The sequence below is a fragment of the Echeneis naucrates genome, chromosome 20 (assembly GCF_900963305.1).
Source record: "Echeneis naucrates chromosome 20, fEcheNa1.1, whole genome shotgun sequence".
In the NCBI taxonomy this organism is placed as follows: Eukaryota; Metazoa; Chordata; class Actinopteri; order Carangiformes; family Echeneidae; genus Echeneis; species Echeneis naucrates.
In genome coordinates this window covers 8,754,408-8,771,993 of record NC_042530.1, presented here as the reverse complement: position 1 = coordinate 8,771,993, position 17,586 = coordinate 8,754,408, and the positions used below count along the sequence as shown (strand labels likewise).

At 43.5% G+C, this 17,586-nt stretch overlaps 1 protein-coding gene across 1 annotated transcript; it reads right to left on the bottom strand.

Annotated features, from left to right (window-relative positions):
* Window positions 1-2,018: 2,018 nt before the first annotated feature.
* Window positions 2,019-17,471, bottom strand: LOC115061354 (uncharacterized). Its single transcript, XM_029529664.1, has 35 exons — window positions 17,247-17,471; window positions 16,234-16,438; window positions 15,912-16,042; window positions 15,759-15,826; window positions 15,392-15,585; window positions 15,262-15,297; window positions 14,959-15,187; window positions 14,666-14,790; window positions 14,176-14,288; window positions 13,973-14,079; window positions 13,623-13,759; window positions 13,174-13,281; window positions 12,955-13,062; window positions 12,751-12,867; window positions 11,527-11,725; window positions 10,768-11,036; window positions 10,521-10,657; window positions 10,000-10,156; window positions 8,289-8,458; window positions 7,188-7,255; window positions 6,874-7,061; window positions 6,463-6,558; window positions 5,952-6,171; window positions 5,649-5,791; window positions 5,435-5,532; window positions 5,203-5,312; window positions 4,864-4,997; window positions 4,624-4,728; window positions 4,361-4,471; window positions 4,159-4,272; window positions 3,928-4,047; window positions 3,654-3,837; window positions 3,299-3,570; window positions 3,027-3,163; window positions 2,019-2,271 (listed from the first exon to the last, which is right to left on the bottom strand). The coding sequence occupies exons 1-35, from the start codon at window positions 17,313-17,315 to the stop codon at window positions 2,104-2,106; spliced, it is 4,947 nt and encodes a 1,648-aa protein (XP_029385524.1). The 5' UTR covers window positions 17,316-17,471; the 3' UTR covers window positions 2,019-2,103.
* Window positions 17,472-17,586: the final 115 nt, after the last annotated feature.

The window sequence follows — 17,586 nt, the reverse complement described above, 5'->3', positions numbered from 1 at the left end:
ACTTTTTCCCATCGTTTGCGGAGAGAGCCGCACATTTATACAGTTCCCACAGTGCTGCCAGCGGATAGCGGACTTCCGTGACGTACGAGACGTCCACCGGCACGCCCGAGGCGCGCAACTGCAGTCCCCTTCTTAGCGCTCCTTATTGGCCAACCCATCAACCGGCGAGGTGTCGATGAATGGGAAAAACAGTTGGCTCAGACCAACTTTGAATAATGATTTGGTGCAGGAAATAAATAATGGAAACACTACATGAGTGATTGTGTGCCCTGAACTTGATTTGCTTGTCAGAGGATACCTACAGAGATATCCGAGGAAACTCGGCGGAGATCGGCAGACGCGGTGATCAGCACGTAGGCACCTAAGTCTTGATCGACAACTTGGCAGTCACGTCTCTGATTCTGGATGTTTTTTTCAGCGCAGAAATGAACTGCTGCAGTTCAGAGGAACAGGGAAGAACATCACAGATATCAAAACACTGTAGATCTTTGGACAGGTGGTGCGCCCTGAGCGTCCGAAGAGTAAAAGCATCAACGCACAGACTTCCCAGCCTTAAGTGAAGGAAAAGCTCAAAGTGTCAAAGATAAAAATACAATTTTACTATTGTTTTAATGAGACACACAACAGCCTGACTTGCTGTTGGAAATGGTGTCTTTAATGTAAAGGCCCGGATAGAATAAGGGGCAATGGTACACACTGTCCACTGGGTGGTGACCTTAGCTGAATGAACAGGAAAAACAAAGGTGGTGTCTGCAAATAACTTTAGGGTTTTCTTAAGTTTGTACTTTGTTCCTCATACGCCAGCATGAGCTGCATTATTGTCTTAAGAGGAATTGTGATCATATTTTCAGTGAGCATGAAGTAGAAAGGACTTTTAAAGATGAATTAAAAAATGCAAAATATATAGCCACCTCCTATCAAGGGATTGTTCGCTGTGCTACAGAATATATTTCACATAAAGCTATGAATCAGATAAACACATGATATACAAATGGACATCTATACACAAACAGTTAAAAAATAGCACAAAACATTGAGTCAGAGAACACACATAATACAGTACATGAAAGACTACGTGGTTACCATTATATTATGGGAGAACTGCTTCCATGTTTGATAAAAACATTTTTGGCAACACCTGAAGTGCTCACAAACTCTGGTGATGAACGATGCAGCTGAGACAGAGGGAGCGAAGAGGCAGGAAGAAATCAGGAGAATGGAAACTTTACGAAGGATAATCTGGCTGATGGCCCTGTGTGTCAAACCTGTCCTGAAGCTTGATGTTCACACCGCACAGCGTGCCAGCGTCACTTTGCTACAAAATGGTTTTTAGTGCCAAGTGGGAGACTGAAACATACTATTGCTGTCAATTTGGTAAAATTTAATACACATTTAACAGAGATAACATTTGGACTCTCTGGAAGCAGGATAGTCGAACCAGGTTTCCATTATTTGTTACTCTATGGAAAATGAAAATTCTGTAAGCCGCTGATTAGGCATACAAGTCATTCAAAGATTGTCAAGTCCCACAGTTTGTGCATTTTGAGTGGTGTTTGCAATCTCCTTATTTCCCCCAAATGATCTCATCAGTGTTTCAGATAAATAATCATACAAATCAAGTATGTTTCATCTAACCACAGTAAGAGAGTAATGTGTATCCTAATATAGTAATATATAGTAGAACTTGACAATATTCTTTCTGATACCAATAAATAATGACCCTCAATTTAGTTTGTGAGTTTGCTGAAAGCAAAACCTGAAAGCTAACAGTGTTTTTAAAGTGTATTTTGTAATTTTAGAGCAAGGGCTGCATCATAAATATTCCAATCTATGTAACACACTGCAAGCCAATTCTTATGTGCATTTATGTGCAGTGAGCCAGAACCAAGTAGATACAATAATCAGGCTGCATGCCAACATGGAGAGACCAGGTCTGAACTGGCAGAAACTGGTTGGTTTAGCTGGTATGATGCCCCAACTAGTGCTTTGCCACGAACATGTTTTAAAAAAAAAAAAAAACAGTCTGAAGGTACAGAAGCCACATCTGAAGCCTTCTCCTGCTTGTCAAGTCTGACACTCTGCTCATGTCAGTCTGATGATGGATCACACCTGTCCTTTAGTCTGCTGATGGATCCAGTCAGTGAACTTCACCACCTGTGTGTAGACACCGGGACGGTTCTGCCTCGCACAGCCTTCACCCCAGCTCACGATTCCCGCCAGGAACCACCGTCTGCCACGCTCTAGACACACCAATGGACCTCCTGAGTCACCCTGAGGCCACAGACAAACACACAAAATGAAATCCAACTAAATTTTAGGTCCTACTGACAAATGAAACTGTTTTGACATCTTTTATCCACTTCCTGTATGACAATAATGGAATATGTGACTGTGATTTGTTAAATAGCAAATACAACTTTTTAAGGAACTGTTTAACTTTACTCCTTTCATTAAATTCTTCTTCATGTCTTCACATGAAACCTTAGGCCAAAATACCAAACCATCACTTTGCTGTAGATCTGAATTGGTTACAGGCTATTGTTATGTTGTTAGCTAACTAATTTGGAAGCTATCTAGTTTATACTGACTGTATAAAAAAATGGGTGGCTGAGGCTGAAAAATAAAGCTAATACTTCAATGCTTTAAAACTATACTTGGTCAAATTGTTGCATATCCTTAACATCATAACGTAATTTGTACAAAGCTGTTTTCAGTATTCTTTCTAGCAAAAGTCTCAGTGCTCAACATCTGAATTCAGCCTGCACGGGAAATGTTTCTCTGTACGGCTGCGCCTCTTTAAGCAACAGAAAATTGCGATACAATCTTCCTCAATGCTGGGAGCTCTCTTGGGATTTAGACTGAATTTGTGCAGCAATCCATTTGGTGAGAGAAGTTGTGCATTTTGTGGTTATGACTCAAAGTCAATTGCGACACATTGTAACATAGGAACTCCAGGAGTGCTGCGTTTAAACAGGAATGTTTAAAGTATCACAACTAAATTCACACTGATGCAAACATACACTCACCTGGCAGGCATCCACACCTCCCTGCAGGCTCCCAGCACAAAGCATCCTGGGAGTGACAGCGTCATCATACAACTTGTTACAAGTGTTCCTGCTGATGATCTTCACAGAGGCCTCTTGTAAGCGAGAGGCAAGCTCACCTAAGTTCAACACAAACACACAAAATGGAAGGAGTTTGAGTTATTATGAAAAGTCTGACTATGATGCTGCCCTGCCAAGAGCCTGCTTTGCCATCATGTGAAATAAAGAAATTCGTTCTCTGATATAGCTCTTACCATCTTCCATGAGGACCCCCCAGCCTGTGACATAGCAGCTGGTCCCTGCGGTGAAGGTATGTGAGGAGGCAGGGACACACACAGGCTGCACCAAGTCATTGAAGAAGACAGGAGCGCTGAGCTCCAGAAGGGCAATGTCATAGTCTGAAGTGAACTGGTCGTACTGCGGGTGGAGGAGGATCCTCCGGATCGGTCTGGTGGCTGCTCCACTATTCCCCATTGTCATCACACGCATTCCCATGTAGGCTCGCCATGCACGGGCATCTGAGTATCTGCAGCCATACTTTGCATGAAGAGCACATAGACATCCATAATGACCATCGTGACGAGGCCTCCAGGTAACTATGTTACTTACTTAATGGCATCTGAGTCCTGAAAGCAGTGAGCTGCAGAGATGAGCCAGCGGTTTGAAACCAGAGTGGCTCCACAGACGTGGCCGTAGCGATCCATTTGGAGGCTGACCTGCCATGGCCAAGAGCCCACTCCAGCATCAGAGCCTCCCACTATTTTAGTACGCTTCCTGGGTCTGGTGCCGCAGCCTGGGAGGGAGAGACAGGAAAACAAGGAAATCCATGAGGCTGAGTCAAAGGACAGGAGTTTGTGGCTGAGCGGGTGATTGATTAACTTACTACAACGGAGTTCATCAGAGCCATCAAAACAGTCTTTTACACCATCACACTCAGGGTTCACCTTAGTTAGACACTTTCCACTGGCACATTTATACGAAGAGGAGGAGCAGCCTTTAAGATCTAAGGAAAGAACGAAAGACACACTTTGCCAAAAAGGGTGTTTTAATAATGTATTAAAATATTCATCAATAGAGCATTTTGTCAGTCAGTGAGTGAAGCCAGAGTACTCACATGCTCTGGTACAGTTCAGTTCATCACTGCGGTCTTTGCAGTCTGTAACACCATCACACACTGAAGACTTTGACAGACACACCTTGTTGGGACACACGTGATAACATTTACCGCCTGACAAGTGGAAACACAATAAAATCCATCAGCACTGATGTACACAGTACAGAACACGTGTGGTACATTAGCTTTAATGTCTGCTCACCACATGTGCCCTCCTCACTGCTGTCTGCACAGCCGCCCTGGCCGGCACACTGGCTGCTCTGAGGTTTACACTGGCCGTTACCACACAGCACTTCCCCTGGCCTGCAGGATGCTGCACGTTTTACACGTAGACACGCAAAAACACCCATCAGTCTGACTCAAACACAGGAAATGTGCCTTCAGGAGTGACACATGCAACGTGAAAATCAGACTCCTTGCTAAGTGCAGAGGAGTTGATGCAGAAAACAAAACAAGAACACTTACAGCATTTAACCTCGTCTCGTCCATCTGAGCAGTCTTTCACTCCGTCGCACACCTTCCTCAGAGGGATACAGCGTCCATCTCCACAGCGAAACTGGCGAGGACAAGCTGGGCACAGACAGAAGGCGCACTCCATTTTATTTGTTTAATAGTTTTTTGTCCTTCTATTGGATCAAATAAAAAGTGCCTCACACTGCAGGTGCTAAATCATTATAAAGCATGAAACCATCAGCGTTTACTTACTGCCCTCTGGAGAGAAGGCTCGATAGAGCAAATAGAAGCCCTTGTGAGTGAGTGATTCATCCGAGTGGAAGTTGAGAGAGACAGGAGAGGAGTAGACTCGCTTCTTGCTGCCCTCTGATAGTGGATTGCACAGTCTGGATAGAGAGGAGCACAAACGAGAGGAGTTGGGAAAAGATCTGAATATCTTAAATATAATGTGATGAAATACGTTGGCCCTCAGGTTGAAGGAATATTTGAAACATTTTTTACAGTTTGACTGATTTGATTCGGATGATATGCTAAATCTAACCCTCGCTTGTGTGCACCTCAGTTGCAACACAGCTCAGCCTCTCCACTCACTTGACCCCTCCTATGTCCAGCCAGTCTTTCTCACAGCCATCTGAAGCTGAGGAATCCTGAATGTCCATCATAACAATCGTCAGGGAAATCAGATATCCTGGCAACGGCGCCTTATAAAGAAACCATAGATGACTAACAGCTGCTGGAATGTGGATGAGTGATGCGTTCATGTTTACTCTCTCTTTTTTATTTTACTTCCTTTTTTCATAAGCACGTTTGTGCATACACTCACCCGCAGTGTCCAGGTGCAGTCTATGTTAGGGGGGTAATAGGATGGATAGTAGGGTGAGGAAATGGTGCCATTCCAAGAGGAAAGTGACCCTCCACAGCCTGCAGGTGGAGATGGGAACAGAATACACAATAACACCAGTATGCTTTGCTTGACATGAGCTAATCATTGAAAATGAATAATTCCAGCACAATGCCAGCAACATGAACATCCCTACCTGCTTTTGGGAGGGCCTGGAAGTACGCTTTGAATATTGCTCCATCCCTCTGTCTGCTGAAAGAGAAGGTGACTAACATGACATTCCCAGAGGATGTTAGCTTCATGACTGGAGATGAACCTGACATGGGCCGCCCACACCATCTGAGAAGGAGCATATACCAAGTGTAGCCATATATAAAAAATATACATGAATTTAAACCCAAAGGCACGTTAGGAAGCGGCGCTTGGACCTCCCAAAGGAATTTTGTTTATCACAGTTTGGACAGATATGAGAATAGTGCAGAACTTTACAAAAATTTACCTTGCAATAATCTTGTTCTGTAGAGGAAGCAGGAAGTCATAGGCTGAGAGCTTGTGGGCAGTGCAGCTACCTGGCGTGGCACCGTGCAGGGTGAGGATAACCAGTCGAACTACATGGCCCGATGGCACACGGAGACGCCACTGGTAATACGGCTTCTTAGGACTCACCAGGCTCAGGGTGCGGTTGTTGCCATATTTGGCATAGAGGTCAAAGGACATTGCTACACAGAGGAGGTCATGTATATATTTACCGTCTGTGTTAAACACACTGTACAGGTGAGGAGTTAATAATAATAATAATAATAATAATAATAAACTCTTGATAAGTTATTTTGATGATGGCAGAAAAGAGAGCTGACTAATATTCTGGTCCAGACTCTCCCAGTGATATTTGCTGGGCTGAGATCTGGTGACTATCAGAGCATGAGATTTACATCACATCCACTCAATGACCTGCTTCAGTTCAACACAGACAAGATGTGTAGGGTAAAGACAGAGCGGGGCTCCCCCACCTTGGAAGCCAAGCTGCCACTTCCCACTCTGGATACTATTGGGATTCTTAATCTTGTCTAGCTTTTCCTCTGACTCAGAGTCATCAGGGTCCAAACCTACAGATTGTGAGAGAGACACAGACTCAGATATGAAATCACTGGTAAAACTCTGAGACAATATATCAACTGAAATAAAAATACCTGCATGGGAAGTATTCCCATGCATGCATAAATGCACGTAAATTAATTCTATAGCATTTACGAAGCACATCAACTTTTTCTATTTGAAATTTATTAATGCATGAAGGATTGCAGAGCTGTCATATAGCTGATGTTTACATATACAATAGAAACTATATACACAATATAATATAAAATCTACAACAAATCACTAGGTCAGTGTGCATGCAGACAAACAGTGAGAGCCTCTACCCAGCAGGTGGAGCGTGTCATCATCAATGTAATACCGCTGCTCATTGCGGCTGTCCTGCTGCACCTTGTGACTGCCGGGAAGTCTGCGCTGTAGCCTCTCTGGGCTGGATGTCCGGATTGCCATGGCAACATTGTCTGGTGCGGAGAATTTACTCCAGTAAAAGACGTTGAGTCCTTCTGCTCCTTCACTGTTCAAAGGGTTTGCAATGTTGTTATGTTTCTAAAGCTGCTTGCAGCATATAGCAGCGTATGTTACGGTCATGCATCTCCTATAAATTCACAAATTTGTGCACACTTCAGTTTCTCAGTTATACCTGAAGGCAGTAATTCCTGAGCGCAGGTAGTAGGAGCTCCAAGGAGAAGACTCATAGAGCTCTAAAAACTGTTTAAAAAAAGTTAAAAGTGAAAATAAGAGGATATAAAAACAAAACATTAAGCCCCACACTGTACACACTACACTGCTGTAGCTGTGACATCACAGCGGTATAGATGAGGTCACTGTTCCTGCATAAATGACACACAAACACACCTGGTTGAATGTGCAGGCTTCGGCCTTGTTCATGTAAAGGTGTGTGTGTGTGTCGGGGGGATCAAAGTCTGTATGTGTGTATGTTGACTTTGAGAAGCACAGAGCTCCATTGTGTTCCTACATGCAGGCTGTGTGCAGGTAGGACCTGGGTGGTATGGACTCGTGGCCCCCAGCTCACCTGTTCTTTAAAGAACAGATCGCAGCACAGATACTGTGACCGTTTAACGAGCATGCGATCTTGCCTTCACAGCTGATTACCGCCACATTGCTGGATATCACTGCAGACATTTCTGCCCATCATTTTGCCCTTTCCCAACTTTATCCAGCCCCCACTGCTTCTGTCATCCCTGCCTGCCCTACTGCCCCCATCTGTCCCTCAACCCCAGCGTCAAACTGTACAGCACACAGAGTTGCTGATTGTGTGAAAGCCACACAGACAATGTTTTTATTGAAGGCTTGCTCTTCCTCTCAGTCTTGCCTGGGCCTAGCTGGGCTCACAAATGCCGGGCTTGTCCTCAGCCCTGAAAGGGCCCTGTCCCTGGGGGTCTTGAGAACTTGCACACACACCGTGCCAAGCTCCTGTTTCAGCTTTACATTTAACACCACCAGAGAGAAACAGAAAGAGGGATAGGGAGGGAGACAGAGGACAAAGTAGGAAGGGGGAAAAGCATATGAATAAGAATGCAAATACAGAGCACGACAGATGAGAAAGGCAGCGACAGTATTTTTGAAAGCACAGCATAAGAGACACAAGTAGCCTGCTGTAGTGAAGCACATATTTGTAAGAGTAGCAAGAACAGCTTCAGCACAGACTGGGACGGTCGAGCAACGCTCAAGTGTCATTTAGGGAGGAGGCAGTGATTGATAGGTCCAGCGTCCCACTTACATAATGGTTCAAAGCCTGAGCCTGCAGCCGGAACTGCGGGGAGGTGGAGTCAGTCAGCTCCAAGGAGAAGCTCAGGTTGGGGAACTCCACGTTGCCTCCGAGGAAGAACACAGAGGAAGGCGGAGCTGGGGAGGTATGGTAGAGATTTAGGACAGGTGCGTAGGAGATGACTGCAGGTGGAAACCAAAATAAACATTTAAGGACAGGAGGGGCGTAAGAGAAATTTGTGCCACCAAAGGAGTTCTATACTTACAAGTTAAGTAATGGAGGGTCAGCGCGATGACAGCAGTGAAGGGAAAGAAAGGCAGGAGACCTAACATCCACTTCCTCCAGGAGACACAAGCTGCAGTTGGCCCCCCCTCCAACTTCTGGTCTGCTTGATCCTCAGACTTTGTTGCAGGGCTCAGTGACTGGGTGGGCTCTTTTAACTCCCCTTCTCCCTTCCAGAAACAAGAACATGACTCAAATATCATACCGGCTTTTTATGCCTGTGCTCAAGTTGCTTCTAATTGCTGGGATTGTATTTCTATGTGACGCTCAGAGGAGCATTAAGGAAAGCACGGCCCATACGTCTAAATCAATGAGCCATAGATTTTATGACTGGACAGACACTCATTTAGCGAGAACAACAGTGAACATCTTCATGCTGAAAGGATCCTCCTAAAACATTTAGGAGGTTGGCCGGATCCCCTGGGGGAGCAGACAAAGCATGACTACAGGGGTCTGCTTTCCCACGGCCTGGCTCTGGGGTGTCAGCACTCAATCAAGTTGTATGGACATTCATGAGAAGCAGATCTCCAAAGTCCTAGAGACGGATTTTGCCATCAAGATCAACCATGGGTGCCCACACATGATGGGCAACGATTTTGAAGCATGCATCTGGGTTGTGTCTAAGATTAATCCAAGTGAGTAGTAAAAAAAAAAAAAAAAAAGCCTAATTTGCGAAAACTCCTGCCTGGTGTCGTCTCTTCTGCACACCAGAAAGAGCAGAGATGGGACTAACCTTTGCAGCGGAGCAGCCTGAGTGTCCATGCCCACAGACGGAGTACACTTCACAAGTTTGGCTTTTGGGGAGAGTCCTCATGGCACTGTCCCGTTTAGCTCCAGAGAGGTGATATGCAACAATACCTCAGGCATAGAAACGATGGGGAGAGCAAGCGAGTGAGCGAGAGAGCGAGAGAGAGAGAGAGAGAGGACCCCCCCCAAAAAAAGGCGCAGAAATTTGACCTGAGGCTCGGACGTGACGCGCACTCACCGCCTCCCGTTTACCTGAACTGGGAGGCAGGTGTGACATGGAGCCCCAGAATGCAGTGCGGGGACAATGGCACCACTATGAAAGGGAACAATCCCCACAACCATCCGTGCGACAGATAGTGTGGGCAAACTTTCCAGCAAGTCCAGCAAAGAGGGACAAAAGGGTGTTTGAGGGGGAACGTGTGTGAGGTATTACAGGTGCTGTGGAGCCCCTGGGTGCTCCACAGGGGGGCAAAGAAAGACAAAAACTGCAGTTTAGCAATCCTTGGTAGACTGTCATGAAATTATTACAAGGCTTAGTGTCAAGACTGAGCCCAAGTGTTGGAGCAGATATATTTTATTCACCAAGGGCATCACCAAAAGGTCGATACTGTTGTTGAATAAAAACACACTCACAGTCCGCTCTGTCTGAAGAGGTTTTATTATTTGGTTCATTAAAAGAAATGCTGACGTCAGCTGATATGGCTGTATATCCAGGAGGTGAACTTGTTGACCCTGGTGTAGACCCCGGGCAGGTTTGGTCTGCCACATCCTGCCCCCCAGCTAACAATGCCCATCAGGAACCAGCGGCCCCCACCTGGTGCCTGACAGGACAGAGGCCCCCCTGAATCCCCCTGAAATACACAAAGAAGAGTCAATGAGGAAAACATTCTCTCTAGTGATGATTAATATTTAATGTTTCGCAGATTAGTTAAGCAAAATAAAGGTGAGTCAGATGTTTCTTAAGGTCCTTTGCGTCCTTTCTGATGCTTTTTCATGTGATGCTCCCAATTCCTGCAATATTCTCCAGCAGGTTCTGTGGCTGGAGTCTCTACCCTCGTTTGAACTGTCTGACCATTGTCTACCAACTTTATTTACTTTTAATTTTCTTGCGTGTTTATTGTCTCTGTACAGGCACTTGTTGTCCCTGTAAACGAGGGCAACTCGGTGACCTGAAAGTTAAAATAAAGGTTTATAGGATAATAAATGGGATCTCACCCTGCAGGCGTCTCTCTCTCCAGAGAGGACTCCAGCACACAGCATGCGTGGTGAGACAGGACTGTAGCTCTTCTTACACTCAGTCTGACTCAGGATGGAGACCTTTGCTTTCTGTAGGACTGTGGGCAGCACCTTATCTGCAGGGGGACGGGGGGAGATATGGACATGAACCTGCGACTGGCAGTAGGTGATAAAGAGTGAAGTAGATAAAGAAGCTCAACAATAACAAGTTGTTCTCACTGCTCACCCTCCTCAGAGCGGTATCCCCACCCAGTCACCCAGCAGTGGTGGCTGTCGGTGACAGTGTGTGAGCTGGGGGGCAGGCACACAGGCTGCACCAGTGGGCTGAGGGAAGAGGGCCAGGGCTTCTTCAGCTGCAGCAGGGCGATGTCATAATCGAATGTATACATGTTATAATACTCGTGCACAACAATCCGCTGGATCTCTGCCACGTATTTGGCACTGCCCTGCGTCAGCATGCCAAGATGAGCGCTCCAGTAACGTGGATCAGACAGTCTGCAGAGTAAGAGGTCAAAGAGGGAGATTTCCATAAATTATACTAGATGATTTAAAACTTGACAAACAACAAGTGAATGTGTACTTTGTTTCTGTGAGTCAGATGACTTTGTTTTATTGTTGTTTTTTTTTCAGGGGCCATACACAGTACATTCACTGCACCAGATATAGCAAAAGCTCATTTGTAGTCCTACAAATAATAACTTGTCAAATTACAATGTATAGGTTCTCATTTTTCTTTTTTCTGCCTCTGAAATGTTGCAGTGAGACATCTAAATTTCATTCAAAAGAAGTTATCTTGGATGGAAAAAACACTTGGTTGGAATTGCTTTGAAATCTTGTCAATACTAACTAATATTAACCTAACCTTCTGCATGTGGCCTTTCACAATAGAATACAAAACCACCCGAGCCAGTATTAAATCTGTGGTGTTTCATGTATGATTGTCTAGTAATAACACACTGTTAAATTAGCAGTGCGGTTCACTGACCGTTCCTTGCTGAAGCAGTGAGCAGCTGAGATGAGCCAATTAGAAGAGAGGACAGAGGCACCACAGTACATGTTTCCCAAGAAGTGGAGGCTGACCTGCCACGGCCACTCCCCTTCCACAGAGTTAACTCCACCCACAATGCGCTCATGGCCCCTTGTGGATGAGCCCACTCTCGTCACCACGAAAGGACGACCACAGGCTTGGGAGGACAGAGGCATTCAGTTGTTAAACTGATTATATTTATGTTCATTTAAATGTTAATGTATGGGTGCATACAAAACATTTCTTGCTGGTTTTGCAGAACATGTCTACATGTGTGGAATGTTGCATATTCTCATGTTGTAATATAAAACACAAGATATTCTTGCTGCCTTTGACTAGTTGTACTCCAGTGAGAGATATAAACAATACATTTTATTAATACCATCATAAATGCAGTTTATGGACCTACTGGAGATTTGTAGGTCTAAAGATGCACAAGTACCAGATCGATTTTTATACTAGAAGTGTGTGTTTGTCTGCCTAGAGTAGCAACCTATGCTGACACTCTGAGTCATCATGACGACAAAGAGTTGCTGCCTCCTTATTAAAAAGTATGGCTTTGATGTGTGTGTGTTCATGCACACGCACGGCCGCAATATCAGACAGTGATCAAAGACATGCCTGTTCCCGTCTCACTGACCTCACATTATGGTAAAATACCAGCAAACAGAGAGAGAGAGCTATTACAGCATGGTGACCTCAGTGCTGCAGGTCAGCAGGTTTGGAGCTCACTGCCCAGCAGATTATAAAAACAGCAACTTTCTCATGACCCCACATGAAGGATTTGGCAGAGTGCTGCCAGTGAAGCAGCATAACAATCGCCATGTACCAGACTCAGGTGGTACTTACAAATAATAATCCATTATCCTGACAGGTGATATCCATCTGTTGTAAAAGGATTACGGAAATTATGATAAGGTGGAGGTAATGCATCTTATTCTCAACAGCATCTTATTCTCATCATCAATGACATTTCTGTCTGGAACTACAATCACTGCTCAAACATTAAGGAACTGCCTAATAATTTGAACTTCAGTAGTCAGTTAAGAAAAGGGAACAGGTTTGCATCAATATTGTATAGACTTCAATTGGTATGACACTTGGTGTGAAAGTGATTATTTATTTATCCCCCCCCAAAAGTAGCTCACAGATCTGCAGCAGCAGATAATGCACAACACTCACCGCAGTCCGCCTCATCACTTTCGTCTTGACAGTCATGAACTCCATCACATCTTGCATTCTTCTTCAGTAAGCAAGAGCCACTGCTGCATTGATACCTGATTGCAGAACAGGTTGTTTCTGACAAAAGCAAAGAAAAGAGGATTTTTAATAGGGGCTAAAGGGAAAAAAGGCCTATATGTTGCAATTTAGAAAACCATTTCACACCCTGGGTGCAGTTGATCTCATCGATTCCGTTGGTGCAGTCTGTCTCTCCATTGCACACAAGCACAGGATGCAGCGAACTAGTGCCACCGCAATTCATTGTGGGCCTTGCTGCAACAAGTATAAATAATAAAAAGTTTTCAATATATTATTTAAAAGAGTCAGAAATTCAGACAAAATTAATTAAAATTTTCACAATAGTGTAACTGTGCAACAACATACAGCAGAAGACCTCGTCACTCTCGTCCTGGCAGTCATCCAGGCCATCACAGCGCCGACTCTTTTCCACACACAGTCCTGTGGAACACAGGAAGTGGCTCTCTGGACAGGCTGAAAATAACAAGACCAGAAAATAAGCCAACTATTTTCACTGCAAAACATTAAGTGAATAAATCTAAGCTTTTTTTTCTATTCTGTTTCTTTATCGGTTGTATCAACGGCAGCACTAGAAGTTTCTATGATGATGATGTTAAACTGCATAAAATTGCAATATGGTTGGAAATACTATATGGTGAATGGCAGCCTGTTTATCTCTGTTATGTATATTTCAGTTTTGGAGGAAATGTTTTGGAGCAAAGTCATTAAATCACATCCACATTGGTGTACAAAGAAACAAAGGTCATCAGTCATTTCCTGCATAGTGAGTCAGGCTCTGAGCCTGCAGTGCTTACGTTGGCTGATATTGTATATGCTGTAAGAAGCCTGAAATGGCTGAACAGAGGTACGTGAGCTGCAGCGAAACTCCAGCTCTGGGCTGTGATCAGCAATCCGAAACACCGTGTAGTGTCCCACGTAACTGCCACAGAAACTGTGAGAGGAAAACAATGAATGCGCAACCCTTCCACAATCTTGTTGTGGGATGACTAAGCACATGCAAAATGGAAGAATAACTTTAAATAAATTATATTAACTCCATTTGTTAAGATGCTTTTCATATTTTTTGGAGACACTATAGATTATTTAATAAAAAAAAAAAAAAAATTAAAAATTGACAAAATAATGCATAGAACTATACACATACATGATTTCATTAACTTTCCACCAGCCTTGGTCACAGCTCTTCATGTCCTTTGGTTTCAGTACATAGTTCTGAAACTGCAGAGCAACTCCAAAAGCACTGTTAGACGTCTAAAATTAAATATGAGTAGGAAATGTAATCAATAACAGCGTTTTAAGTCACCATTTAAGAAAAACTCAAAAGGTACATACAGTATGTGTGTGTACCTGAAATCTCCAGGTGCAGGAGCATTTTGGGGGCAGTAGGCTGGGGTGGAAGGGGCTATAGATGTAACCAGTGGCTTCAGACTCCAAGTGGGTCTCAATTTGAGACATACAAACTGACAGACAGGGAAAAAAGTTGAGGGACTATAATTACGTCCCCAGTCAGTCAGATGCAAAAATGCAAAGGGATTGTTTGCTTTATTCTGGCTGCCTTCTAATTCCCTGAAGTCGACATTCTTTTAGTTTTTGATCTGTCACTGTGTGTAGTTCTTATTCAAATACAGATCTTTTATATTAATTGGTTGACAGCATTTAAAAAGTACTTCAGCTTTGTTTTATAACTTCAGGGCTAAAAAGAAAGGAATAAATACAGAATAATGACAAACATGCCATAACTCATAGGCAGACTAAATTTGTGATATTAAAAAAAAAAAAAAAAATCAATATTGTAAATTATACTGCATGAAAAACAGCCAGGTAATATCTGTCTTACTTTCCTCAGCGATGGCCTCAAAGTGTCCTCTGAAGGTTTTGTTGCCATTAGTCATTCTGAAGGACAGCAACATGACATTGGAGGTAGAGACAAGGGAGAAGGGCGTAGACACTCTCTCACACAGCCTACAAGCACAGGGACACACTTCAGTGTATGCAAATGTTTCATAGAACTTGCAATGAAACATCTTGAAGAGCCTGTTGCACTTCCTGCAGCTGTAACATGAAAAGAAAGAGAGAGAAAAAAAAAAAAGAATCACCAAGAGGAATTGTTGGTGGCAGCTACACACTCACCTGTGTAAAATGCGCCCTCTCATGGGCAGCAGAGCATCATACACAGTCAGGGCATCATTCACACAGTCACTGGGCTCAATGAGGAAGGAGGAGATGGTCAGACGGATGAGAGAGCCGGGGACAGCCGTCAGCTTTACATGGCAACTCACACCACCCCATGATGAAAAAACGTTTAAAGGGACCCTCACCCCAGGAAGGTTGGCATACATCTTATCTACACACTGTGAGCCTGACAGAGGAGAACAAAACCATGCTGGAAATACAAAATGTGACACAGTGCAATCATAGCTGCACAGTGCATACCTGCTGTATTTGATGTGTAATCTGAACGCTGCACAGCTGCAGGATGACACAAAAAAAAAAAAAAAAAAAAAAAAAATCAGTCTCCATTGATTAGCACAATCAGAAAGCTTTCAGAGAAATGCACACACACCATTGATGAGGATGGAGTCTATATCGACTGGCAGACCCAGTAAATAGCCCACAGAGGACCTGTTCTGGAGGCTTGTGTGGACGGAGTCTCTGAGAATGGCACCTACACAGTCCTCACACACTGCTGGGCTCTTTAGACGAGGGACCACAAACACCATCCAGAAATGCACCAGCACACCCCCCTTATGGTTATTACTGAGTTGGGGAAAAACAAGTTTACATTAAACCGTTAAAAACATGGATGATGTGATGCTTAGTTGTAAATAAGTGGTGATGCTTCAAAATTAAAAGCAGAAAAGCTAAATCCTAGTTTGAGCTAAATATTGGCTCATCTGCAGTGATGATGATGACTAACTGTCCTGCTGTACCTGAGGTCTGAAATGACAGCTTGCTTGTAGAGTCTGGCCACTGAAGACATCTTGTACACGTTGCTCACCTATGAGGCACCAGCAATTAACAGTAAGACTCCCATAGCTAAACACTACTTATCATGTAAAAAACAGGATTACACTGATACATACCACATGTTGTATTTTGTTTGCCATGGACATAAATTCATGTGACTCTGCCTGACGGAACTCAGGGATAAACTCAACGTTGGCAACACGAAACATCCCAGCAAAATACACTCCACTGTTGCTTTCACGTCGAACTAGGAAATTTCAAACAAACTTCAGATGCTGGGTTGAATTTTCAAATTAATTAGTTTAGCTTTAATAGTAAAAAGATACGCATGCTACATAAAATTTCTGATTTAAAAACAATAATATTTTAAATATACAGTATTTAGAAACTGGTTTATGATCGTTCGATTTGGTAAAGCTGAAGGCATCATTCACTTACATATGTACACCCATAGCAGTGACCACATGATAACCACCACCACAAACACCACCGCTGCAATGATTATAGCAAGGTGTGGGACATTTAACAACTGGGACCAAAGCCTTTTGATCCCCTTGGGCTTCCGTCTGGTCTTTCTATACTTCTTGCGCAGCTTCTGCAGCGTGTGGTCCACTGTGGCAATCTCCACAGACACATCTGCAATCTAGAGCCAGGGGGCAGAGAGGGGAAGGGTCATACTCAATGCAAAGTATCACTGCTGCAGCAATAAATATGACTTTACATTTCAAGCAGCCACTTAAATATGTCCAGACTCTAATAGGGATGTGTTCAATGATGCTTCCATAATGTAAAAGGAAAGCAGAGTTGTGAGCGCACACTGGTTAAATGACCCGGCTACTTCTTTTCTCCATCCATTGTTACACTTGACTGTGGTCTGGTATTGCTATAATAAGATGAGCAATTTGCCAATCAACTCTAAACTTAAAGAGACCAAGTCTCTGGTACAAGAGATATAGAGTTTCCATTTTGAAGGTTGTCAGTCTTCAATAAAACTAACACATTTAGATGTGGATCCTCCAGCAATGTTATTCTGCATCTGCTGTTAGTGATATTTTATAACTGGAGATTTTATCTAGCCACTGAAAGCAATACCAACTCCATCAGATGTAACATGCAGAGCTCATTGAGTTACCCAATGCACATACATTATTCATTCAGTGTCATCCCATATTGTGCAAGTGGGACTTAATCTATCTTCTTGCAGGGTATAGATTCCCACAGTAAATATCCAAAAACATTTTTATGTCCTATCTATTTTTCATCAAATACCATGACAAGAGATGTGATTTAAGATATTTGATGTGTAAACATCTGTGTAATTTGCTGTACACTGAAATGTAGTTAAACAGCATAGCAACTGCTCAAAAATTAAAGTAAGAGACAAGATTGCACAATTTCCATCATTTAACTTGAATGAATATAACACAAAGTTCAGGATAGACTTTACTTACACTGGCAGTGTCCTGTTGAGATGGATCATCATCTCCATGTGCTGGCCCGTTCTCACACTCTGTGCCCATGACAGAGTAGCCATCAAGCCTCCATCACTGAATTCCTGATGGCTGGTTTTTAAAATCCATTTCCTTTGGTGAAAACGGCAGCAGTACACACAAAGAATCCAGAGTCACACAGACTCCGTTTGGATGAACAGCTGACAGGTGTGTGAAACTAGATCCTTCAGCACAGGTGAGCAGTGGAGAAACACACCTCCTCCTCCTATGGCTAATGTTTCATTCATTAACTTCTATCACTAACTTTTTATTAAATTCACATTCAACAGTCACTATTATT

Coding starts and splice junctions, on each gene's coding strand:
- LOC115061354 (XM_029529664.1), bottom strand. CDS start 17,315: ATGGGCACAGAGTGTGAGAACGGGCCAGCACATGGAGATGATGATCCA. Junction 8,459..9,999: donor CTGGATATACAGCCATATCA/GCTGACGTCAGC, acceptor TTCCACCTGCAG/TCATCTCCTACGCACCTGTC. Junction 5,533..5,648: donor CCAGGCCCTCCCAAAAGCAG/GTAGGGATGTTC, acceptor CTCCACCTGCAG/GCTGTGGAGGGTCACTTTCC.